This window comes from Lepidochelys olivacea (assembly GCF_965140295.1).
Source record: "Lepidochelys olivacea isolate rLepOli2 genome assembly, chromosome: 2".
Taxonomy (NCBI): domain Eukaryota; kingdom Metazoa; phylum Chordata; order Testudines; family Cheloniidae; genus Lepidochelys; species Lepidochelys olivacea.
Genome location: NC_140412.1, coordinates 193575346 through 193603255, shown reverse-complemented (window position 1 = coordinate 193603255; position 27910 = coordinate 193575346). Strand labels below are relative to the sequence as shown.

General features: G+C 42.6%; 1 protein-coding gene across 1 annotated transcript in view; it reads right to left on the bottom strand.

Moving 5' to 3' along the window:
* The window catches only part of ZNRF2 (zinc and ring finger 2), an 82418-nt gene extending 54726 nt beyond the window's left edge, over nucleotides 1-27692 (bottom strand). The window contains 3 exon segments of the mRNA XM_084618124.1: nucleotides 26976-27404; nucleotides 27407-27472; nucleotides 27475-27692. Of these exon segments, the coding sequence (XP_084474250.1) occupies nucleotides 26976-27404; nucleotides 27407-27472; nucleotides 27475-27547 (568 nt within the window). The 5' untranslated portion in view covers nucleotides 27548-27692.
* Nucleotides 27693-27910: the final 218 nt, after the last annotated feature.

Sequence of the window (27910 nt, the reverse complement as noted above, 5' to 3'; positions counted from 1 at the left end):
TGACAAATGGGTAGGTGATGCCCCTTCCAGGATCAGGGGTTCTTCCTCATCTTCCCCCAGTTCCCCTGCCGCCATCAAAGGTCCAGGGACCGAAGTTGCAGGTGACTGTTGTGTGCCGGGTCTGGATGTGGCAGGCAGTCCCTGTTGTGTGGGGTATGCCACCTTTGGGTTCCAATATGCCCATTGGGGTGGGGGAGGTATGGGAGGAGCCCCCAGACCATACCATTGAAATTACTTGGGATCAGTGTAATATGTCCCCTGAGGGGGTCCTGAGTTAGTCGGTTCATGGTAGAGAAGAGATTGTGGAGGGAGATCTCCTTCTCCTCACTCTCCTCCTCACTTGAATAGGGAGGAGAGGATTGTATTGGAGACGTGAAGAGACTCTGTGCCGAGTGTGACATGTTCGCCTCTGTGCCAATGATAGTGGAGTCGGGGCAGAGCCGACTAAGAGATCCTTTTGTCTGAGAAACTGCTGCGATGTCTGTTTGATTGGCCCCTGAGGCTGTGTCATTGTTGGTGTCGGGAGCTGCTGTGTATAAGCTGGCACCAAAGGCTGCGCCGCTGTGTGCACCAAGCGTGCCTTTAAAGGAGCCGCTGTCTGTCCCAGTTCCACGCCACTGTGTGTGGGTCGCAGCTTTGGTACTGGCGGTGCCGAGGCATGGGGTTTAGATTTCCCCTTAGTCGGAGCCGGCTCTTTTATAGTCCCTGGCTCTAGCAGCACCAGGTGGTCCCGCTGTGTTGGCTACCGGTGCTGACAGTGCAGTCAGTGCCAGTGCCGAGTGTCCACTCGCGGAATGGAACTTCTAATCCAATTCTTGCATTGGGAATATAGGTGCCTGCCTTTTTGGCAGGTTGCTCAGATGCATGGGTGGAAGAGAGACCCCGTCAGAAGCCGTGGTCAGCGAAGTTTGACCCGGAGGGGTCCAGGCTCAGGAGCAGGTCTGAGAGTCTTCTCCATAAGGAGGACCTTTATCTACAAATCTCTAGCTCTTCTTGTCCTGGAAGTGAGCCTGAGTCAGTGCTGGCACTTCTGAGTTGTGTGTGTTTCGCCTAGCCAGCAAACACACTGAGCATGGCCATCTGAGACGGGTATAGCAAGCTTGCAGTTGAGACAGCATTTAAAGCCCCGGAAACCAGACATTCCTGTCAGGGGGGGCTTTCACCCTCAGAGCGAAAAGGAAAAACAAAAACAATGTAAACAGCTGCTAATGAGGAAACTAAGTAACTGTTAAACTAATTAACTACTAAGTAGCAAGGCACTGCTGATTGCTTCCACTCATACCCGTAGATACGTAGAGTGGGGGTTGGTCGCACAGCTTGGGTTAACTGCATGAAGCAGCACGACCATGGATGTGCAACCCAACCAGTAACTGCTATCAAAAGTCTCCTAGTACAAGCGCTGGAGCATACAAACAGCTAAAATGGAGCATCCACAGGGACAGCACTTGAAGAAGAAACTTGGCTACATCTACACTACAAATTACTTCAGCAAAAATTACGTCGCTCAGGGATGTCAATAATCCACACCTTTGAGCAACAAATAAGTTACACCGACCTAAGTGCCAGAGTGGACAGCACCATGGCAGCAAGAGAGCTTCTCTTGCTGACATAGCTACTGCCACTCGAGGGGGCTGGAATTAGTAAACTGATGGGGGAGCTCTCTCTTACAGCATCTTTACCAGAAATGCTACTTTGGTGCAGCTGAGCCACTGTAGCTGCTGTAGTATAGACTACGCCTGGGGGAATTCTGTGCCAAAAAAATTAAAAATTCTGTGCCCAACATTTTAAACTTCTGCATATCTTATTCAATCAAAATAACACAATATCATCATGCTGGTTTCAATTATTTTGGTAATTTATTTAAATTACAATACAGTGGATGGAGAATGGGAGTGGGGAGCATTCGAGGAAATCCCCAAACCTTCTTTGTCTAATAGTAATGTAGCTAGGTTTGACTCTTTATTTCTAGTTATTAGTCAACAAATATATGCAGACATATGCTCAGTTTTACATCACAGGCAACTGAAGAGCAAGTGAGGGCCAGGGAATCAGACTCTCAAATTTATATCGGCTACTGGCCATCTCCAGAAAGCTCAGTAGCAAACAGTTTCTGGAGCATATTTTGATAGGAAATGTTTTCAGAAATCTGCAGGTGACATGAATTCTGCACACGCGCAGTGACACAAAATTCCCCCAGGAGTAACAGACATAGCCTAAGCTGTTTTGAAATTATTTATAACAGACATTGTCTATGTGAAAGAAAGTGAGGACACTTAGTGGGGTGAAAGGAACCATCACAATCAGATCACAAACCTCAGTCCTTGGGTAAACAAAACAGAGCATCACATAGGAATCTGTCCTTCCAAAACCAGGAGCAGATTATATGGAATGAGAGATGAATAGAAGCAAACATGATATACAGTAGGTGCATAGAACCAATGAAGAGTTTAAAGGGGATTCTAGAGAATAGGGATTTTGTAATTTGAACTTGTTTACTTTACTTTTAGGACAGACTGAGGATCCCACATGTTGACTCTGCATTCCTTTTAGCTCTTTTAGAATGTGTTTGCTACTGACTGTTAGGCCAGCCTATCATTTCACCACACCTTGCCCTGGTTCTTACCAGCAAGGCAGTAGACCTATTTATTCTATCCCATTGCGCTATCTGTACTAGGAAACTATCCAAATAGACGGAATCTACAGGAAAAAACAAGCATGAATTTCTCTCCTCAGGTTCTTCCATGGGTGCAACAGATTGGCCTCACCTATCCTGCCACATTACTGGGCCTGCAAGTAGTTCTGCACAGAGCAACATAGTATGGTGAAGTAGCTCCAGACAGCTAGAGTTGGAACTCCGGTAAAGCACATTCTAGTCTCTGGGAACCAGTCTGCTATGCCAGTGGACAATCCAAATGGCTGTGATTCTGTAGTAGAAAAGTCAGTTTAAAGAGAAAAGGGCTCCAAATGTGTCTCATTCCTGTATACCCACTTATCCGTATACAGTGCATGTTAGAGCAAGGAACTCTTCCCTAAATGCAAATACTTCTGTCCAGTAACCCATTCTTCTTGAAATCATGGATGGCTATAAATTCCTGCATACCTCTGACCATTCAAGGTGGTTATTAACTAAGTCACCAGCAAACAGCTGTAAAAGTTTTCCATCCCTCTCAAAGACCTTTCAAGTCCTGAGGTAAGAATACATCTAATGTGCTAATGAAGAGTCAAAAGGGGATTCATTAAATACCAACATTTTCACATTGCAGCCTCTTCCCCCTTGGGGCAAGACAAGCAAGAGTTTTACCTAAAATGTTCATACTTCCCACAACAGGAGTCAAATCTCTTATGAAAAATACAAGTCAATTCCCCACAGAAGTTTGGGTTTAAAAAAAAAAAAAAACCCAACCATTCATATCATATATAAGGCTGCGAGTTTGTCATGGATTCCGTGGCTTTCTGTGACCTCTGACTTCTGCAGCAGCCACTGCACCTGTTTCAGGCAGCCCCTGCGCCAGTCACGCCAGCTGCTGCTGGGCCAGTCTCAGGCCACCGCCCCACAGCAGCAGCGGTAGTTTGGGTGTGGGTGAGGGCAGAGGGTTGGGGCACGGGGCGGGGTGAGGCAGGCTCTGGGCGATGCTTACCTAGGGGGCTCCCTGAAAGTGGTGACTTCCCCCTTACTCAGCTCCTAGACAGAGGCTTGGCTGGGCAGCTCTGTGCACTGCCTCCGCCTACAGGCGCCACCCCCGCAGATCACATTGGCCACGGTTCCCAGCAAATGAGAGCTGCGAAGCTTTCATTCTGGGCTGAGGCAGCATGTAGAGCTGCCTGGCCATGCCTCCACCTAGAAGCTGAGAGAGGGGGAGGTCACCGCTTCCAGGGAGCCCCATGGGTAAGTGCCGCCCAGAGCCTGCTTCACCAATCCCGTGCCCTAACCCCCTGCCTCCTGCCACACCCAAACTCTGCTGCTGGGGGGATGCAGAGCCAGGTAGGGAGCCTGCTGGCCCCGTCAACCCTCTTTCCCCCTCCAGCCCCAGCGGGGATACCAGACTGCTGCCCCCACCCCCCAACGAACCCTGGGCAGCCCCCCCCCCAAAGTTTTAGTCAGGGGTATATAGTAAAAATCATTGACAGGTCATGGGCCGTGAATTTTTGTTTACTGCTTGTGATGTGTCCGTGACTTACTAAAAATACCCGTGACTAAAACGTAGCCTTAATTATATATAATCAAATGGTTCAAATATAGTTATGGTTATGTAGGAAATGGTTAACTCATTGAGAACATTTCTACACATACATAATTAAAAATTTAATAGGAAAAAAAAAAGGACCCGCAACCAAATGCATGTCTTACTGCCATGTTTTTACTGCTGCAATATTTTTACAGTATCACCTTTCAAAAGACCAAATACAAAAAAAAGTATATGGAAAAACCTAGTTCACTGCAGGCATTTTCCTGTGTTTTCCAAAGTAATTCCAGCTCCTTAGTCTAGGCCATTGTCAGTCCTAAAAGATTTTAGTTCTAACATATCGAGACGGTACTTCCAGTGCTTTTGAGTGGGAAAAGTTACAATACCACTGAGCTCCTTGCTCTCAGCAGTCACCTCTCTTGGGTGGACACGGTGTCTCTCCCCTTCCTGTCAAGGGATTTTAAGGTTTCTCAGCTCCCTGTATTATATTGTAATATCCACAACAAGCCAGTCTGCCTAAAGGCTAGCATCTGTGCTTTGCTTTCTCTCCAAGGACTATGAATAGTGTATTACCACACAGCTCTTTCTAAGCTGCAAAACATTTTTAAGGCAAAAACATTAGTAGAAAACATAAAAACAATAAAAGTTCCTACACACATGCTCAAAGCTCAGCGGTCTTATGGGGCTCTGGTAGGTCAAAGTCTTTCCAAACCTTCCAGAAGGGCTGGGGTCCTTGGACAGAAGGTCTTGTCCACTTGCTAGATCAGAATGAAGGTCCTGAGTCAGTTTAACACTGCCCTTTCACGCCCAAAGCCCTTTCTTTGTTTTCCTAATCTCTGGAAACCCAATTTGAACAACCGTACGTGAACCTGTACTGGGAGTGGTAACTCTCTGGAAGTGTTTACAATAAGAGTGATTCATTTTAATCACCCACCACTGTTTTAGTTCCTAAACTAGCTGTGGTAAACCCTCTCCCACGGAGTAGAATACCAGCATACATACAACCCCTAACCCACAGTAGTACATAAGCTTAATATAATATGTTCCCCCAAAGATCCTTCACGCAGTTGCAATATCTGTCACAACAGAACTTAGCCTTAATCCACTCTTTATGTCATTGAATATGCCTCCAGAACTCCAAGCATCTCACACAAGCGAGTACAGCATCAGTGTGGATGCAACAATCTTTACAGTTTTTCAGGTGCTCAGACTTGGTGCTGATCACTCAAGTTAACTCTACATAACCTCAGAGACTCTCCAATTTCTCATGGGTAGCTTCTATTAAGGATTAAGCCACAAATAGCTAAAAGGTTCAATCCTCCACCTCTATAGTCTTCTGCTTTCAATATTAATAAAATGTTTGGTATTTGCTTTCACCTTTGTAACACTGCACCTGATATTCTTCGCAGTAATATTATTATATTATGATGACAATTAATGTATTTTATGCAAGACAGGTCACGTGAGATCATTTACTGAATATGATTATCCTATTTGTATGCATGTATCATTTCTGTATCTGAAGATAGGAATATTGACAATGTATCTGTATCACGAATGTGTTTACACTTGGGGAACGCCCACTAGGCAGAATGCACTAAGTCTAGATGGCTGGCTGGGAAGGGTCGATTCAGGTTGATGAGCCATTAGGAGAAAATAATAGGCCTTAGAAGAAGTTTATCTCACACCACAGAGTCTTCCTGAGGAGGCTACAAATGGCCTCTAAGCAATGGCTGCTGTGGCACTACAAGGACATGTAACCAGTGCCACCTGGTACTGGACTCCATCTTGGAATACCAGTGTTTTTCCACTGGCTGGAGTGGGAACCAAGCTTCGAGACAAAGGGTTCCCACCATATGCAAAAGCTATTTAAGGCAGGGGAGTGACATCATTGTGGTTCTTCACTGTCTCCTCATCCAAAGAGACTCCTGGAAACACCAGAGGAAAAAAACTGAACTGAGAAAGGAAGTGCTGGACCCAGGCTAAAGGGATTTTTAGCCTGTGAAAGGAATACCTGGGGTTTTTAAGCTGTAAGAAGTGTAGATGGCCATTAAGAATCTCCGCAGCCTGCTTGAATCATCATTTAGGGTCAGAATTTGCTACTCATATCCAATCTCTTTAGTATATTAAGCTTAGTTTGTATGTTTTGTTTGTTTGCTAGGTAATCTGCTTTGATTTGTTTGCTATCCCTTATAATCACTTAAAACCTATCTTTTGTAGTTAATAACTTATTTTTGCTTTGTCTAAAACCAGTGTGTGGGAGGCATAACTTGGGGCAGAAAGCTGTTGCATACCTTTCTCCACACCGAGGGAGGGGGTGAATTTCACGAGCTAACGCTGTAGAGACCTCTGTGCAGCGCAAGACAGTATAATTTTGGGTTTACACGCCAGAGTGGGGTGCCACTTGGGTAGTTGGGCAGTTCCTTAACTATAGCCTCCCCATGTAGAGCTGATCACAGCTCTGTATGTACTGCAGCTGGGTGTGTCCCTACCTGTATGTGTGCTGGAGCCACGGAGAGGGCTTGACAGGCTGGGCACAGCAGTACAGTGTAAAGCAGGGGTGGGCAAACTACAGCTCCGGGGCCACATCCAGCCCTTCAGAAGTTTGAATCCGGCCCTCGAGCTCCCGCTGGGGAGCAGAGTCCGGGGCTTGCCCTGCTCCGCACATGCTGTGGCTCCGCGCGGCTCCCAGAAGCAGCGGCATGTCCCTCCTCCGGCTCCTACACCTAGAGGCAGCCAGGGGGCTCTGCACTCTGCCCCCGCAGCTCCCATTTACTGGGAAACCGCGGCCAATGGGAGCTGCAGGGGTGACGCCTGTAGACGGGACAGCACGCAGAGCTGCCTGGCCACACCTCCGTGTAGGAGCTGGAGGGCAACATGCCGCTGCTTCCGGGAGCTGCTTGAGGTAAGTGCCGCCCAGAGCCTGCACCCCTGACCCCCTCCTGCACCCCAACCCCCTGTCCTAGCCCTGATCCCCCTCCTCCCCTCTAAGCCCCTCGGTCCCATCCCTGAGCCCTCTCCCACACTCCAACCCCCTGCCTAGAGTCCCCCTCCCACACCCTGAACTCCTCATTTCTGGCCCCACTCCAGAGCACTCACACCCTCCTGCACCCCAACCCCCAATTTCGTGAGTATTCATGGCCCACCATACAATTTCCATACCCAGATGTGGCCCTCGGGCCAAAAAGTTTGCCCACCCCTGTCGTAAAGGGAGCCTAGGCTAGTGGGTCAGGGGGGCTCAGTGGCACCTCAGGGGGAACCCATCACAACTGTCACTTCACATCTCCAGCTTCTCTTGAACAAAAGCTATGAAGAGAAAAACTGCCAGTGGAACTGTGACATTCTGAAAGTCTTCACAAAACCTTTAAGCCTCTAGTGGAGGCCTCACCATATCTTTTCTCTCTCTTATAGCAACTGCATCAGCTAGGAAAGTAAATGAGTTGGGAGCTCTGCCAATTAAAAAAAACAAAACAAACATCTTCCTTTTTTCCTCAAGAAGAGAAAATATGCAGTCCAGGTCCTGAGTTTGTGCAGTCAAAAAAGAACAAAATTCCAATTAAACACTTCTCTGCCTGAAGTGTTTGCCTGTTATACCTTTTATTCTAATAATCTACAGTAATTTTATTAATGTTTTCTACTATGTGTAGTTTCAGTTCTCCTTAGGGGCAGCATGCAGCGCTACAGCATACCAGGAGAGGGAATCTGAACTCACTGGAGGAAGGATGGATGCAGGGCATTAGCCTAAATTGCTTCCACTGTAGGGAAATAAGCAAGTCTAACTCCCAAGTAGTCTCCAGACCAGGGGATGCCCTCTATTTTGAATAAATGTTACAGGTAAGGAAACTAAACTTCTCTTTCATCTTTCAGGTGGATCCTTGTTCAGTACTGAAGATCATCAAATAAATGCTTCACTTATTCATAGAATAAGTTCCTTCTACAGTGCTGTCAATCTGACACTTTACACAAGCACAGGACTGATTTTAAACCGAGAACAGCAATCTATCCTACTGAGCTGAAATGCATAAAAGCCACCAAGAAAGTGGCAAGAATACAAATAAAAGCAAAACAGAAGCCATTTGAGGGCTTACGTCACATCCACATAAGAACTTCTGGAAAGACCAGTTACGGTAAAAATGAAATCAACATGCAGATTTTCCTCTTTCACTAATGTATGCACATTACAATATTATGTCTTGGTTTCACAGACATTCAGAACTACATTATAATTAAGTTTCGTTCAATAGAAAAAGTTGTCCGCTTCTACATTTGAAGAACTATGCACATATAAATATCTTTAGGAAGGGAAAGAAACTAACCAGTGCTTTAAATTCATTGGTTTACTACATTTACCAAGATTTGTTAAAAGCCAACTAAATGTGAAAGTAAGATTGCCCTGTTTACATAATGTAGACAATAAGCTAGTTACTCCAGAAAGTCAAGCACAGAAGGCTTTTTATTTAGTTATATATAAAAAAATTCACCTGAGGTCTTCAGATCAAAGGTTTCAGACTGGCCTATGTACACTGAGATTTGCTAGATTGCAATCTCTACACGCCAATTTACCTACAGTATCCAAGATACAGAGGACTAAAATGCCAATGCTTATAGCTTGCTCTACTTCTAGACTAGCTGGACATCTGACAAACTTGATAATGGTACAATTCAGCACTCAAATGCCTAAAAAAGCCAGGGAAATTGTTTGGAATTACTGGGAAAAGTTCAGTGGTTAAAAAAAAAAAAGTAGTAATTTTTTAAGCAGCTAAAAGGGCAGTACAACTTTCTATTCTATTGTTATTTGGAAAAAAAATAGTATATATGACAAGTTTGAGTATTCAGGAAGTGCCAGAACTAGTGCAGTAGTTACACAAACGGATGCATAGTTTTATAATCAACTAAGTTCTTATGCACTAGCATTTTAGCCAATTTTACAAAACATGCAGTACCCTGGTATAGTAATTGTTGTGTCAGCATTTCTATTTTTGACCCCTATTTTCAGGGGTGCCCTTCTATCAATAATAATTTTAGGGAGGGAACTTGCTATTCATTGGTCACCACTTCACCATCTCAGCAACGGCTCACCACCTTTAAAAGTAAAGGTGTTTCTCCCTTCCTTCCTCCCTCCCCTCCAAGTGAATATAAATGCCTCCTCCAAGTTATAGGCTCAGTACATTTTGTGAAAATATAAACAATAAAAAATGACACTGTATACCTATTCACCACTCAATAGAGCTAAACAAAAATACTAGTAAAATAATTCCACCTACAAAAATTTAAGGCTTTTATCAATGCATTACTTTACAAATATACCGTAATACTGAACTGGATTTCAGAGTTTCAAAAATTATGTGCAATAAAGAAATTTAAGGTGACAGGAGTATTTCAAAAAGAAAAAACTTTAAATGCTTCACCAGCAAATACCAAATAGTTTTGCCACAGTTCCCAAGGTTATCTGGCAGACATCCAACCAAAACAAAGCAGTTGGGGAGCCTTAGTTACAGTTCAATTACATAGGACACTTAATTGACAGTGCAGCTTTTACAATGCAATGAAAAACTTTAAAACTCATTTTGTTTACTACTGATCTTTCCATTTTTGTCAGGAATAGAAATATCTATATTCTATTTTAACAGATTTTCCTGAGATGCAGGCGATGTCTTCCAATAAGGAAAAAAACTTAAAATGACTTTGTAATCTGACAGTAAACAGGGAAAAGCTAAATGTTGTGTCAGAAGCAACAACCTAACACAAGTCATGCACAGACACAGAGGAGTCTTTAATGTAGAAAGAGAGAGAATATTTACCATAGGATTCAGATATCCAAAAGACATATCAAAAAATATTTGTAAAAAGATAACATTAAGCAGAAAAAGTCTACTACACTATCTTAAATAAACTCCATTTAACAATGGAAAATATTCAGGCCTCTTAGTTTTTTCAAGGCAGGGTCATAAAGAGAAAGGGGAAAAAAGTCAGTGGAATATTTACACGTCCTGTGTTCACACATCTGAGTCAAAGTCTTACCACGTTTTCCATTTCTGCTTCAAAAGCTATTAAATGAATTAAATATTTAGTTCTGTGTTCTTTCTCCTTCCTCTATCTTTGTATGTTACTTTCAGCTTCACTAGATGCAAAATTGCCTTTACCTTAAGTGACTATTTTAGAGTAGATGTTTCTAGCTTCTTGTCTGGTAAAAAATGTTTGTTACTTAAAGGTTAATCTCACTTTCAGAGAACTTCCTCATTGCTCAAGACTTCTCCCCCACATTAATTCAAACAGTATATCAGAATAATGTGCTCTGAAGTTCCTCCAGATTTATTTCTCTCAGGTCAAATAGTTAAGTGTTTTCATTTGAAAAGTGTGTGCAACAAACTGTACAAAGGGAGTTGAGCAAGTTGTGTGAAGAGAAAGGGTCAAGGAGGGTAGCCAAAAAATGAGCACCCAGGGAAATGAGTTGCATAGGGCCTTCCTCTTCCCCCATCAGTTGGAAGGCAGAAACTAGCAAGGAAAATCCAGATTAAAGGAACAATACCTTGGGCAGAGAATTAGGAGCACTTATCCAGGTGGAAAACTTAAACAGAAAAGAAACATAGGACAGGGCAGCAACAATGCCAACAAGGAAATCTACTTTCCAGAACCAAAGCTGAAGAGATACTGCGGTAGCAGGTTCAAAAGAAGGCAAAACCTGAAGAAGCAGTTAAAGACGCATGAGGAAACTGAAGACAGAAGGTATTCAAGATGGACAGCAACTTTGACTAAGGTGACCTTCCAGAGAAGGGCCATATTTGGTGCCCTTCAGCACTGCTAAAGTTACTTCCTACATCTAAAGAGACCTGGAGAATAACTTTGTCCAAGCCAACTAAAGCAACTCCAGTCTCTGAAACACAGGATCCCCTAGCCCTACCCTAAGACCCCCCAAAAAAACCCCAACAACCACCTACAGCACATGATTCTTGCAGGTACCTTGCTTTCGAGAGGTTAGCAAGGAGAATCCTGTCTGACAAAGCTTATGCCTTGGAGCAGATGCTCATGAACCAATCTTAGAGTTTGAGCTGTCCAAGGTCTAGGTGCTGAATAGATATTTGGACTAGGATGTTCAAATTTCTTTCTTGTTGTTTTTATAAAGGAGACTGTGTGTGAGTGTGAGAGAGAGAGAGAACCTGACACTATTTCTCCTATAGAAAGCAAAGGAAGATAAAGTGATGGTTATTTCTATTTTTAAGTGCTTGCAGTTACTCAGATTCTGAAGATATAAGTAGACAGGTTAAATACATAATTTAGATCTTGTGCAGCCAGGCCATGATCAGGCATCTTTGGTTTTTATGTTTACTCTCTGGGGAAGTAGTCAGTATATATAGCCATGAAGAATGTGGATGGCCTCCGTTAGGGCACTGTTAGGAGGGAGCTCTTATCTAAAGTAGTCAGATTGTGGCAATTTCTGGGAGTTTCAGAATTTCTAGCATAAAATGAATCCTTGCAAGAGACGAAGCCTGAAACTTTCACACATAAAGACGCAAAAATAACTCCCTTCCTCCGAGTGAATTTTAAAAAGGGAGAAAAATCACCAAGAACATCTCCTACTAGGTTCAAGTTTGGCCAGACAACCTTAACTATAATTTGACTGAGCTTTGAAAAGAAATGTGTTCCAGATAGTCATGTCACGCATTTCAAGTTTTAAAAAAGCTGAATCTCGCTTTACTACGGATACTGGAAAAAGCAGCGTCAAGTTTACCAACTAACAAAAAGATTTGTCTGGTTATACTATATATAGGACGGTCTATTTTTTTTTAAAAAGACTGCCTTATTGATCCATCCTGTTTTGAATGGAGCACTGGAAGACAGCACTGCTGGGACATGCAACAGCAACTGAGACAAATCAGGTATTGAGATACACAAAATGCCTTAAAACAATGCAGCCTGCTTCATTCCCACCAGAGCCCTTCCTCAATAGAAACAGCCATCAAACTGGGCTTACGGAGATCCAGAAAGCTTTCTGTTGTATATTAAATGCTCTGAAAACTGAGAGATAAGCATACATCCCAAAAAGCACAGCTTCTCCTTTAAAACGGATCTCAATGCTATATTACAATTAAATTGCTATTAGCTTATTTAGACCCGGTCTACACTGGCAAGTTTCCGCGCAGTAAAGCAGCTTTCTGTGTTGTAACTCCCAAGGTGTACACACTGCCAAGCCACTTAGTACACAGAAACTGCGCAGTTGTAGTGCTTTTAAAAAAAAAAGCCACCCCAAACGAAAGGCGTACGGCTTTCTGCGCTGTGACTACAGCATTGCGGTGCCAGTGTAGACACCCTGGTCAACTACAGCGCTGTGATTGGCCTCTGGTAGGTGTCCCACAATGCCTGTTCTTGCCTCTTTGGTCATCGATTTGAACTCCAATTCCCTGCCCTCCGGCAGGGTGGAGAAAAATCAATGACTTTTTATTTAAATCAGATTTTTTTGATAAAATGATTTTTGAGGAAAAATCCTCTCTAAAGATAGTTTTAATTAAAATACTTTATATCTCAATGATAGCTCATCATGGAATAGGGATTATAAATTCTAATTCTATAGTATGAGAATATATTCATGTAATGTTTAAGAAAAATTTTGTAAATGAGTTCCAACAGTTTATGGATTAGGGACCCAACCTTATGGGATTCCAGGGGCTTCTGTATAGATTATTTAGGTTAATCTTTCTATCTACCCAATGGGACTCGGTATCTTCTGGACTGAGCACCATCAGAGAGGCTTAGTTTTGCAGTTCTCAAACTGTGGATTTGTGTCTCCAGAGATAACATGCTTGTTAACAGCAAAAATGTTTTAATATATTAATATAAGGTGAGAAACAACAGAGCTCAACCTATTGTCCCTCTGTAAATTTGTGTACCCAGAGTCAATCCCTTACCTCTCTAAAAGTGCAAAGTTTCAAAAAGCTCAATGAATAGAAGAAGATTGTTGGGGGCGGAATAGATCTGGACAAGGAGAAGTAGTCTGGAGATAAATGTGAGAAGGGAGGGACAAGCAGTAGAAACAAAAGTGAAACCGTTTGAGCAGCATATTCCAGAAGTCTTGAGGTCTTTCTGAGTGTAGTCCTCCATTGATTGGAGATCTACCATACCATTCTCTCACTAGAAGGGAAAACCTATAATGGCAACAGGCCATAGAAGAGACCCAGTTTGGGAATATTTTAATGAAGTTCCTCTACCTGTGTGTAAGACAGGCATGCGTGCAAAATGCAAACAGTGCAACAAAGAAATGCAAGGCCTGGTTGCCTAAATAAAACAACATCATGAGAAGTGTTCCTTCTCAGGAGGAAGCTGCATTGAAAATGATGAAAAGAACATGTCTGAACATGCAGGATCTTCAGGTTGGTAAACTTTTTTATTTCATACTTGGACTACCTGTCTTCCTTCTGGACTATTCTTGAATTCTCATGTTTGAGCAAAAAAATATAGTCATTACTCTATGGTACTATTATTTTAGATGCAGTTGTGATAAAAAAAAATAAATAAGTGAAATAGGCAGATTTTTCTTTTACAATTTCACTTTTAAAGTAGTACTTAGTGTCAGTGAATGCAATGAATAATACCAAATGAGCAGTATGGTAATAATAATTAAATAATGGCACTGACCTATTTCGTTTAGGAGACTCCATCCTCAACCTACAGGATTCTGAAGACTATCTACCTTCAAGATCACCGTTATTTTCTATAGTTTCAGAGTTATCTGCCATGATAGTGTTTCAGTCATATCATGTATGTCACAGCCACAGTATATCACCTCTAGCAAAAAGAAAAAAAAGATATCTCCATCATCCAGAAACAACCATAGATAAGTTTGTGAAAAGAACCAGCAAATTACAAAAAGAGGTAACTGATGAAAAAATTGCTTCGTTTGTTTATGCAACAAATTCTCCTTTCCGTATGATTGAGAACCCACACTTCATTAACATGGTTCAGTCATTAAGACCAGGGTACAGTCCACCCAACAGAGCAGATGTTGCAGTCATATTGCTGGATAAAGTGTATGAAAGAGAAATTGAGCAGTGTGCAAAAGGTCTAGAGGGTGAAATTGTTAACCCGAGTCTTGATGGGTGGAGCAATGTCCACAATGATCCTGTTGTATATGCTTGTGTGACAACAGAAGAAGGGAATGTCTTCCTTACAGAAACAATTGATACATCAGGAAATGCACACACAGCAGAATACTTACAAGACGTAGCAGTAAAAGCTATAACAAACTGTGGGAAAAAAATTTAAATGTCTAGTATGCAGCTTGGTCACATACAATGCTGCAAATGTATCCAAGATGAGAAGAATTTATTTAGAAGAGAGTCCCAAGCTAATAACATATGGTTGCAGTGCTCATCTGATGCACCTCCTAGCTAAAGACTTCAGTGTTCCAAGAATACAGGCTAATGTTGTTGAAACTGCAAAATAATTCCATAACAACCACTTTGTAGCAGCTGCTCTGAAAAAAGTGGGAGGAACCAAGCTAACTCTCCCACAAGACGTGCAATGGAACTCAGTAGTGGACTGTTTTGAGCACTATATCAAGCACTGGCCGAATCTGATGACCATTTGTGAACAAAATCATGAAAAAATAGATGGCACTGTCACAGCCAAAGTTCTTAATATTGGGCTTAAGAGAAATGTTGAACACATGCTGAGTAGCCTGAAGCCTATTTCTGTAGCCTTGAACAAAATGCAGGGAAATAGCTCTTTTATTGCTTTCGCTGTTGAAATTTGGAATGAACTGAGCGAGATCTTAAAAAGAGAAATATGCAATGACAGAGTTAAATTAGAAGCATTATAAAACGAATGGAACAAGCACTATCTCCAGCTCATTTTCTTGCAAATAGTCTCAATACTCGGTACTAGGGTCAAACCTTAACTGCTGAAGAAGAGGAGCTGGCTATGACATGGACATCCAGCCATCATCCCTCCATAATGCCAACTATAATAAACCTCGGAGCTGAGGATGAACCATTCAAGAAATCTATGTTTGCTGATCCATGATCATGTTTGCTGATGACGCTTTAAAGAAAGTCACCCCAGTGAACTGGTGGAAGTCACTTACGCACTTGGATTCAGAGACTGTTGAAGTAATAATTTCACTTTTAACAGCCATAGCTTCTTCTGCCAGAGCAGAAAGAATATTTTCTACCTTTGGACTAATTCATTTCTAATTGAGAAACCGTTTGGGACCTGCAAAAGCAGGAAAGCTTGTTTTTCTTTTCCAGATTATGAACAAACAGGAAAATGAAGGTGAAGACGACCGAGTTAGCTGCAGAAGCCAATATTTTAAGTTTCTCATGTTGACCTGGCTGACAGTCTATTTAATTATTTTTTTAATATTTCATTTAACTATTTTAGTTAACACAATTTTAACAAAAACAAACCTGATTTTAAAAAACTTGAATGTTTAGCTAAATTCAAAAAATCATGTGCTTGTTTGGTTAAAATATTATGTGTGCTGTGGAAGAAAAAAAATCCAGAATACATAACGGTTGTTGTTTTAGTTAAAAAAAAACAATGTAAATGTCTGTCTGGTGATGTTCTCCTCCTAATACAGCATGGCAAAAAAATCCTCCAAATATTAATGATTAACCTGTTGAATTGGAGATAGTTCACCTCCCAATGACTTCATAAATATCTGCTTTAGTTACTTTTGGTAAATGAAATAACCAAACAATCATTCATTTTCTGATATAGCTGTAAAACTAATCTGAAAAGTTTTCAAAATGAATCACTTGAAAAATGTATAGTGTGTACCTTCTAAAAATGAAACCTACATCATCTCTGAGTTGTGAAGAATATATATTAATCACAATTTCCAGTGCAGTTACTTCTGGGAACTGTTTCTTTTTACAGACCTAGGATTTTGCTGATGGGTGTTGTGCTTATGAGACAGAAGAGACTTTTGGACCTTCACTGGCAGGGGTTCCCCACCCCCTTTAGTATCCTCTGTCCCCCTCACAGGAGGCGAGGAAGAGGACTTAGATGAGTGAGTTGATTCCTAGGGGTAGGCTGAAGAGAGTCCCTCCTGATTTAGGGGTTATATGGTAGGAGCCATGTAACCCCACCACTTAAAATGCCAGGTATGAGAGTGTCTGGGTGCCAGAAATTGAGTAAGTTTTAGAAAGCAAGTACCATTATTTCTGAGAAAATATGGGATCATTTTAAATGTTTTCCTTTAAAGTAAGCAAACTGCATTTTTGAAGATCTCTCTCAAAAAATTCTTCCAGGCACATTTCAGCATACAGCAAATCTTTATCAAGTTATAAATACCTTTCATAAAACCAAAGTTCACAATGACAGTCATCACACAACTTCTGCTATACTAATAGAAACTAAGGGCCTACTTTGACACACTTTAACAGACAAACACTCTTTATTGAAAGCCACTCCGAACAAATGCAATGCTCTCCCAAGATGGCTCAAGACAGAATTTTTCATTATCACCTCATCCTTTTCTTTTGGCAAGCTGATTTTCTTGAGTTTTAATGGGACTTAAACAAGTCTGTTTAGTGCATGTACCAGTAGCCTCAATAACGAAGTATGTATCTATCCCAAACAAATTTAAACTTGAACACCAGATTTACAAGGTGCCATAGAATCTTTCACAACAACAGTAAAAACACCATTTCAGCAACAGTGTCCATAAATACCACATGCTTAGGCATTGTTTCAGTACTGACAAAAAGAAGAGTACTACTTTACTGAAATCAAAAATTCTGCCTGGAGCACCTATATGTTTAACTAGCATGAAAGCATATGACCTTCTTTCGCTTATAAAATGTGATGAAATCACAGTACAAAATGATTGCTGCAGGTAATAATTTCAGTCAGAGTGGCTAGCAGGGATGTGTCAACAGCATTAGTTTTAAAACATTTACAAATAAAGGCTGCTGCCATATGACTCCTTTATGTAAACTCCCTATTCATATATGAGGGAGAATAATTTACAAAAGCTCATCTTTTTATTGTTGTTTTTTTATATATTTGTCAATTAGAAGAAATGTCAAGTGCACGCACTACATGAACTCCAAATTTATAGTACATTTAAGTCAGCCAACACAATAGCAGAATCTACTAAAAATCTCCACCATCATATGCAGCACACCCACGCATTTGGGACTGGGCAAGGCTTAAAAAGGAGAGAACTCCCAGATAAGTCAGCTGCTAACAGAGACAGGAAAGGTGATAAAGCCAAATCTAAAGCAACACTTGTGTTTTGTTTGTGAGTTGGAATCAGCCATCTCAAACCCCTAGGGGAAACCCTGTAGGTTTCCTGATCTTTTCAGAGCAATATTAATTCTCTGCATATGCATAGGGAACAGGGACACATGCACTGGTAATGAGTTGAATGTTCATTTCAGGTTGGAAATAAGTCTCATGGATTATTTTGGTTTGTCTTCCCACTTTTGTGAAACCTGTCAGGTAGCCAGCTAATGGGAGCCAGCACTTTTGACAGTCAGGATACTAATATGGCCTTTGAAGCCTAACTTTTAGTGCCTGTTTTTGAAAAATGTGAGCTCAACACATTCACAACTGGGGTAGTTGAGCAAAAATCATTGCTCATATACCTGATTATGAACATTTTAAACTTCAGGAATTGTGCGTTTTAGAAGATTTCTTTTTCCTTGATCCATAAGAGGCAGATACTCAAGATGCTCAAAAATAAGTCTCAGAGTGCAGAAACCAAAGGCTATCCACTCTGTCTTTTCACAGAATAACATCACTGTGAACAAGAGCAATCTGCTCCATCCCCATTGTAAGTGAACACAGCCTGTGGAAATTAATGAAGGGGATTACAGCAAGTAATTAAACCATTAACAAGATGCAGGAGCATTTCAGAAAACTCTAAATAAGCATTATTTGGCTCATGCAGCTGCAGTTACAGGAGAACTTCAGTAGAAAAAAAATCTCATCTATGTACAGAATTATTCAGAGGTTAAAGGCTTCAAATGTGGCTGTATAAAAAAAGACAGTGAATCAAGAACATTTATGTGGTAGGGTTCCCTAAAATGACTGGCAAGGGCTAGGGAGAACTTACCAAAATAGTTTAAAACCTTTGGTGCTCAGCCTGCTGTAGAATTATTTGAAGTGTATTCAGATTCCTATCAGTAATAAAAAAAAAATCTTCTTTATGAGATGTTTAGAAAAAGACATACCACTTGGAAGGCTGCTAGAAACTAGTGTGTAATTGTGTGCAAGAGGACACATGGAGAGATATTCAGTCAGGATTCAAGCAATTATTCCAAAATTAGGAAACATCCTAGAAGAGCAGGATTCTTCATTTCTATTATGCCAAGGAAGCAGGAAGAGTGTATGCGAGTGTACACAAATTATGCAGGAGTTTTTGTTTGAACTGACAACCCAAAGGCTCAGATATTACTGTTACATTGGTATCAGAAGAAACAATTACACACCCTAGTAAAATTAAGCAGTTTGCTTCTCTCCCCAAGACCAAATCTTTGCATTTGAGTTTCTCCCCAACCCTAGTTACAGTACTGCCCATTCTATTATTTGGCTCCTCTACTTACTTCTTTGGGAGAGGAAGGAATGGGCGGGGGGGGGTCTTTTCAAACATGATCTAATTCCCATTCTCCCCTTCCAATCACTTACTTGGCCCATTGCAAAGCCACCCTATCACAGTGGCTCCTCTCTCTTCAGAGATCTGGACAAGGATTCCTGTGAAGTTCACCAATACTATTTCCTTCAGTAACGGAGATGAGGGAGCCAAATAACATCAATGTGAAATGCTTCCCCAATTCTTTTAGTCACAATTAGCCCCAAGAGAGGAAATGAAATCTGTCTTTAGACCCTCTCCAATGCATCGTCCCCTTCCCCTATTTGAGAATATAGGGAGTACTTAGAAGGGACAAAAACATAATTTTATTTCTTATCCTTTCTGACTTTAAATCCCTTCCCTCTATCCACCTTCCCTTGATGGTGCCTATGCCTCTAGTGTCCAAGTAGCAATAACATGAAACTGACATGATCCTTGTGAGGTTCACAGTTCTAGGGCTCCACTATACACAGAGCACCAGAACCACACACATCTGATAATATAAAACTGCAGTGTTTTGCCTAACACCAGAGCTGAAGCAGTTTATCGTACATTAGGGCCAATATGAAACATAGCAGTCCCCCTCTATCCAGAGACAATGCCTTGCTAAGGAGCCAGCCTCAGCTGTCAGGAAGATGGAGGGTGTATGGTCCTATGAGGGTGATGTCCCTGGATACTAGCTGGAGGACACCACAATTTGTGACTTAACTCTAGTTAATAGGTTTGCAATACAAGTAAGATGTCCCAACCTCCGCCAGCCGCTGGAAGGAATCAGCGCTCTCTGCTCCTTCACCTACACATTCTACAGCCCTTAGGAACTGCAAAAGGTGGCTGCCTCAGCTATTCTATTCCACTCCCTCAACCCACAGTCACTGCAGAAAAGCATGTGTGCACATGCACATCTTTCTGTGACTATCCACTTCCAACTTTGCGACTATTTTAACCCTCTCTCGCAAACAATAGCTCCAGGGCTGCCACTCAGAGCTTTCCAAAGCTGAAGCAAAGCAACATGGACATGATTCTTGCCTGTTTCACTGCTGCCCACAGGGTTTTGAAAGCAATAATCGGAAGTAACAAGACTGGTCAGTCTTCACACAGCTGCAGTTTGGGAACGCTACGAGCAGCAGCAATGGAACTAGATTTGTCTGAGAACACACAGATTATCTCTGCATACACAGCATTTAGAAAATTATTAAAGCAAAAGCTTAATTCCATGGAGAATCTAATGGCATTGAAGTCCCTCAATAACCAGGAAAAGCTTCCTATTCACCAGAGGAGAGTAGCTTTTTCAAGCCCTACCAACATCTTCATGGCTGAAACAACAGCAAGACTTATAATGTGATCAATTTTAGTGCTTCCAACAGTATTCCCCTCCCACACACAGAAAATCATCACAGTAAATGTCCAGCCAGCCAGGTGTACTTTGCACCTCTGCTCCCAAATCAGAAAGCAAAATCACCCATCCCTCGCTTTGATGATACAGAGTGACAACAGGAATGAAACTGACTCATCTTAAGAGTTCTATCATCACTGCTACCTGCATGATTTTGGGGAAACAGAAATTTGAGTGGGTGGGAACCCAAAAACCTGCCCTTTCCTTTAACGAAACTTCACATCCCTCTGCTATCAGCATCCACCTACAGTCCAGCAAGCATTTCAAGCCTTATATTCTGCTTTCCTTCAATTCCTATTGTAAGTTTAAAGGAATTTATTCTTCACTTCTTACTCCTAAAGGTTAATGTATAGCGTTGCTGGTGCAAAACAGCTGCATTGTTATACACGAGAGGTGTCTGCAAATCAGCGGTGGCCATTCCTATACCAGCGGTATTCTATAGAAAAGTACTTTTTACATAAGCTTTCCCCTTCAGAATGGTCAAAAAAGATGACACCAACACACAGTTTAATTTATCTTGAAAGGACAATCTTTTTTATTTTTTTTTAAAGAAAGACAGAAGTGACTATTTTAAACAATTGTAGTTTCAACACCTAAGGTTCTAGAATGCAAATATCACAAAAAATAACTTATTCAGTAAACTTTGTGCATTTGACAGCACTGTGTGTATAGTCAGATTCCTGTGTCATTTGTGCAAGTTTATATAACAAGGGAATAAATTCCAATATTAAAAAAATAGCATAATACAACCGCAGAGCTAGTAAAAATGCTAGAGAGACTCAAGGATAGGTGAAGTACCTGAAACTACTTTTAAATCATTTTTTGAAAACTACTGTGTGATGCTGGCAATCCAGGTGCCAGCTCTTGCCAAGCTTTAGGCCACAGCCAAGCACTGACAAATTCATTAATGGAAACCAGTCAGTTTCACCTGTGTTAGTATAGTTAAGGTGGGTATTGAACTTATAACAATGTGTTTAGACTTAATGAATGCAGTAATTTACAAGCATTTCAGAAATCTCACTTATAATATCTTTATCACGTTAAAGGTAAATATTTGAGTTTTTGTTTATAACTATAAAAAATTTTTGCCCTGAAACAGTCAACCTGTCAGAAGGGATTGCCTCTTTATCACTAAGAAGGCTATCAAAATTAAATGGGCCACTGTGGGACATCACAAGACTTTATTAATTTCCCCTTCACACCCATTAAGAGGCTACATATAAAAGGGGTCATCCCATCAGTTTGAATTCTGGAAGAAGGAAATAGACAATGAACAAGAAAAATTTTCTTCTCTTTTACTGTCTGATCTCTCAGAAGGCTGGAACTACAAAACAGAAGCAGACTTCCCCAGGATCAACTTGGCTTATCCCTAAAAGATATTCAGCGCTGACAGTCTGCTATAATTCTATGACCTTTTGGAACCATAGATTATAACTCATTTGCGTGGATATGCTGGCCTGCTTTAACCTGTAAATAGTTCTCATTTCTTTCTCCTAGTTAATTATTCCTTAGTTTATCATAGGATTGGCTACAAGCGTTGTCTTTTGCATGAGATCTGAGGTACAAATTGACCTGGGGTAAGTGACTGGTCTCTTTGGACTGGAAGCAACCTGAATCTTTTGTGATCTTTGGCATATAGCAACCAGCCATCACTAAATCCAGCTTGCCGAAGGTGGGAGCACTAGTGGAAACAAAATCCTAAGCAGCTGCTAGTGTTTTTAGATGTGCACAGAGTTGTTGTAGCTTTGTTGGTCCCAGGATATGAGAGAGACAAGTTGGGTGAGCAATGTCTTTTACTGGACCAATTTCTATTGGTGGAAGGTACAAGCTTCTGAGCTACACAGAGCTCTGAGTTTTAGATGGCCCAGGGATTAAACACAAAAGCAGCTGCCTGGATCCAGAAGTCATGTATGGGGGACACACAGGGTCACATTTCCCCTCTCCCCCACCAGATTTCTGGCAGGGAGGGAGTCAGGATGAGTGCATCCCAGGGAGATGTGCCCGTGAAAGTCATGGACACCTAGCACTCCTGCGGAACCCTGCTAGGTGGCGGCCGGAGCAGGGAAGCGGGACGGGACTGCCAGCGCACTTCTGTGGGAGGGAGCAGAAAGGGCAGAAAAGCCCGCTGAGACCCATTCCGTCCTTGCCCACAACCCCAGTTACCCGCTTGACAGTAGGTGTGCGGAGCCCACTCTTTCATGCACCATGCACATGGGGAGGCAATGGGAGAAGTGAGTGAGGAGCTGTGAGGGGGCACGGTGGTGCCAGCTTGGAGCAGGTATGGGAGGCACAAGGTGAGTCGGAAAGGGGCCAGAGGCAACACACAGGGCGATCAGGTCCGTCTTCCTCCCACCCACCCCCCTTTATATTGTACCCTCTCTCCAAGAGTTACTGATCATCTCTGGCCCTGCCTACCCTGAAGCTCTTACTGTTGGAGCTGAACCAGCTGTTGCAATAAAGGGAAATTTTTGGCAAAAAATCCTTGCATATACAAAGCCTATCATAGAAACTCTGGTACACTAAGAGTTAAACAGGATACACCTAGACATCAGTCTTAACCAGAAATAGAAAGTGTTGAAAACACAAATTATTTAGTTAGGCACATAAATTTAAACTGTATTCACTCTTTTCAAGGCCAACGATCAACTTCTCCCCTTCCCTCCCAGTGCCTCCTGACTGCTCTGCTCAGCTGTTTAGCGGCATTTGGGGGTGGGGGGAGAGGGGAGGGAAGGTCCACAGTAGACATCATTTCAGTATCTGTCACCCTTTTCAAGAAAGTAACCCCGACATACACTGGGGACCCCCCTGTATTCACAGTGCATAAAGTTAAGTATATGCACAAGTCTTTGCAGAATCAGGGCCTAAATTTGTTACTGAACTGAATTGGCTCTGATAGTTAATCACAAGATATATAGAAATATTTGATCATAAAGGATAGTAAGCCTAAAATTAGCATGAACACAAGATCGTCTTAACCCAAAGGAGAGCTATGACTTTGAATGAATTATTTTTTAAACATTACTACAGTTTGTACCAAAGAAATATAACAGACTGATCATACTTTTGCACATCTCAGCATATAGCAGTGTTTAGTTTTTTGCATTTTAGCATACAGCTAGTACTAATCACATAGTTTATAACAAACAGATTAGATAGCTAATATTTAAACACTGTTCTCTTTGGACTGGAAGCAACCTGAATCTTCAAAAGTCACAATGGAGTACAATTCAATAAGGGCCAATTAATTATAGTAGTCCTACAAGTGCAACATCCATGTGTTATTGATTGTCAAAGCCAAGCATTCTGCCAGGAAAATACAGTTTAATCTTTATATATTAAACTAATTCTCCAAAGAAACTGCTGAACTGATTCTCAAAATAAACTTCTGTAGTTTTCAGTTAAAAAACACCACCACAAACTGCAGTCTACAAAACAAGGGAGGGTGCTTGAAGCACACTCACAATACGCATAGTAACTGCCAAGCACCATACCTAGACAAGCTTAAGCTAGTCAGAAACTGCTCAAAAGCAGTCCTCCGAGTTATTTTCCCCCATGGACAGTCTTATGAAATTGTGATCTACAACAGGGCCATTGTTTGAACCAAGCATCTGAATACTATATTGAATTTTTAAAAAGTGTATAGCTATGACATTTACTATGTTAATTGCACTGGAAAGTTATTATGCCACCCACATTACAAAATATTTAAATTGCAAAAAATATATAATAGGAAAGTTTGAAATGTACAGGTCCTCCCCTCCCTTTTTAAAAAAACTAAATGCTAGGATTAGATTAAGCAGCCATTCATTTTCATACAAAAAAAGAAAAGCTACTTCAGACTGATTCACAGATAGATATAAATGATATAGATTGTGACCAGCAAAGCTGCTTACATCTTGCATCATCAAAAATCTAATATCTGACAGCCATCATCGATTAGTCACCTTCCAATGTTAAAGATTATTGCATAAGTGGAGGGCATACATTCTATATCATCTCTGTCAATAAGTAGTTAATATTCTGCACTCTGGTTTAATAGATTCATGAATAAGAAAACATAGGGTACTACTTAGCAATTATGTAAATTATCACCTGAAACTGTAATGAGGAAAATATGGTCTGTAACTGATCTAATTAAGGCTGTGATGCAAGGTTTAAGCAAGGACTCCTATTTTTGAGTAACAAATTCACAACATGCTTTAAGTTTTAATGCTTTTCTCTCATTGTATATAGACTGTTAATATGCAATAGCATAGTACCCTTTGATTGCAAAAGGAATTGCACACACCAGCTTTCACGCATACTACTCTGATAACACTGCAGCCATCCTTGCATCAAAGCTCTGCTACTCTTAACTAACAATTAATAAACATGCAGCAACTCAGCACTATAAGAACACTTACACTTAAGTTCGCCTTCTCAAGGGCAAATGCTCCTTGTTAAGGTAGGCTTGATGCTCTCCATTAGCATGTTCAATCAGAGCACTAGGAGCAGCCAGTAGCGGACTTAGGAGTCTTCAGGAGACCAGGACTGTCTTCAGGTCCACACACACAAAAATGCAACTGAACAGAAATCTGTTTGTAGGGTTGTCTGTAACATACATGACAGGTTTCAGAGTAGCAGCCATGTTAGTCTGTATCCACAAAAAGGAGTACTTGTGGCACCTTAGAGACTAACAAATTTATTTGAGCATAAGCTTTCATGAGCTACAGCTCACTTCATCGGATGCACACATGCTGTAGCTCACGAAAGCTTATGCTCAAATAAATTTGTTAGTCTCTAAGGTGCCACAAGTACTCCTTTTCTTGTAACATACACGTTGACCATCCAGGAAATGCCAGGACTGGAAAAAAAAAATCTTAATTTGACCTACTGCTCTTGAGTCTATGCCACTTACATTGAGGGCTAAAAATCTCAAATGTAAAGCTACAGACATTTTATATTACAGAACTACATTACCACACTGCTGCAAATAATGCTCTCATTTATCACTATCAAAAGTGAAAGTAAGTTCACCCAGACAGGCACCTTGCATCCCTTCCCCAAAAAATGACATTTCATTCTATTTTTAATTCAGAATTTACACAAGCTATAACACACATGTATTAAGTTCTTCTAGACAATTACAACAGATATCAAAAAGATATAAAAAAAGAACACACACATTAACGGACAGTCCCGTTGCACCTTAGTGTTTACTCATATGAGCAGTGAAACCTTTATAATAAATGTCATTGAAAGAAATCAACTCAACAACCTTACCTAAAAAATTAAAAATCTACACTTGAAAGGGAGATAGAAGAGTGCATAATATGCACCAAAAACTTTAATTTAAAACAATTGTACAATCTTCCGTGCAGAAAAAATTGAACAAGTTCATCTTTTTCAAACTATTTACAGAGCGTTTAACTTCATTCTTAATAGATTCAATATTTTGCTCCTCCTCTATTTCTACCACCTCCAGGAAACGTACTGCAGTCTTTAGGGGGGAAAAGTGCTATATTTTCTTAAAGATTGTTTTTTAAAATACCTCCCCTCATCTATACATTTTCTTCTTTTGGAAAAAAATAAGCTAATTCAAAGAAACTTTCCATTACAATAACTTCTATTTTATTAACCAAGTTTCAATACAGACAATTCAGTGACTGAGAAACAGGAACAAGCTGCAGACACATTTTAATCAGTACCTAAAAACAGATTTCAGTCTGATTTAAAATAAACTGCATGCATACTTGATCCAATTAAATCCTAATTATGTAAGTAGTAGGTAGGCATATTTACACAGGCACAGATTACAGATATTAAAGTCTAAAGTGGCAAGACAGAGAGGGTCTTTTTTCCTTTTTACTGTGTGAACTACATTGCAGGGGAGTTATTTCATTATTAAATTCCTTCCTTCTGCTTTCAGACCTCTAATTTTTTTTTAAATCTACATGGCCAAGAACCAGCAGCGGAAGCATGTACAGATAAAACTGAAGCCTGGAGGAACTAGAAAGCTACCCCTTTCACAAAATGATGATTCATTGTAATCCCCTCGAAGTCGCAAACTACTCTCCCAAGAGCGAGCCAAAAAAAGAGCTATACAAAAAACACTCACTTCACTTTATAAGTCTGAGATTTACAAAGTATTCAGAATGTGGAAACATGGAACAGAAAATCAATCAGTTCTTCAGTTAACGAAGAAAGGTACACTGAAATGAAAGAATATATTGTCCTTCTAACATTAGGGTAGTGACCTAGAGTCAAGCCCGAGATTTCCCTAGGAAGAGAAGAGTAAAGCCTCCTTTGCTAACCTCCCACACACACACACACAAACCCTACAACACTACCGAATCGGCTCCAAGGGGGGTACTCACTACCTCAACCCCACCAAAAATAGTGCTACCCCTCAAATCTGTTCCTGGACCATCACTAAGAGTTAGAGACCTACTCCCACAGCTGCTGGAACCAGGGGTGCTGGGGGAGTTACCACACCCCCCCCCCATGGGTTGAAGCGGTTTCCATCATATACAGGGTTTACAGTTTGGTTCAATGGCTCTCAGCATCCCCACTATAGAAATTGTTGCAACACCCCTGCCTACTCCCTACCCCCACCACACACATCTGAGGTACTGTATAATGTGTAGGGTCCCCCTGTCTGGGGAAGGGCTGAGTGTCTCACAGTCTCTCTAGCCCCTCTCCCCCCACGCCATGGACAGGGCCGGAGTAGCACTAAGTGTTACAGGTCTCCCCACCCCCACCGCCACCCCACACACCCAGGCAGGGGTAGCACAAGGGGTGGCAGTCTCCCCCCAAACACACACAGGGGCACGGGTGGGTACTTCACCTCCGAACAGGTGCGGTGAGAGGTGCGCTGGCAGCGAGCCGATCACGAGCCGGGGCCCGCCGTGTCCTCCGCCCCCTGCGGGCCGCCCCCGGCCGCCCTCCTCGGCCGCGCTGTTCACCGAGTCCTGCGAGCCGTAGGGGCCGCTGCTGTGGGGGATGCTGAAGGCTGACTGGGCGGCCCTGGCCCCGGAGGCTGCCGCCCCGCCGAGGGACCTGCTCCGGGGCGCCGCCACGGGCGCGGCGGCCGCGGCTCCCGCCGCCGAGCCCGCGGGGGCTGCCTGGGGCGCCACCGGCGCGTATCGCCCGCCGGCCCCCGCCGAGCGCCCGCCGGCGCCGCCGCTGCCGGAGGGCAAGTCCCCGCCCGAGTACGCCCGGGTGCGGCCGTCGGCGGCGGCCGGGCCGCTCTGCTTGGCGCCCATCGTCCCGCCGCCCTTCGCCGCTGCCCTGAGGCGGCCCCGGCAGGAGCGAGCCCGCGAGGGGAGGGGAGCGCCGGCCCGCGCTGGGTACCGCCGGGATCCGGCTCAGCTGCCGTTGCTGGAGCGGCCGCTGCTCTCGGGTCTCGGGCGCCACCATGAGCCGCTCGGGGCGCTGCTGGCTCCGGCGGCTGCTCCCGCTGCCGCCACCGTCCGGGGGCCCAGCCCCGCCGCCGCCATCCGCCGCCCACCGCTCGCTCTGCCCGCCGTGCGTGGCTGTGCCGAGGGCGGGCGCCGCCCCTCCTGTGTCGCCATCCTGGGGGCGGCCCCGGCGCGCGGCCGGGGACTGGCGGTTGGGGCGGGAGCCGCCCCCGAGCTAGGCACAGCCCGGGCCGCCCCCAGCAGCGCCGGGCAAGCCCAGCCCCTAGTCACGCCTGTCGCCTGCTGCCGCCTGGAGACCCATCGCGGCCCCGGCCTCTTACCCCGCCGGCTGGCCCGGGGCCCGCTCGCTGGGGAGAGCGCA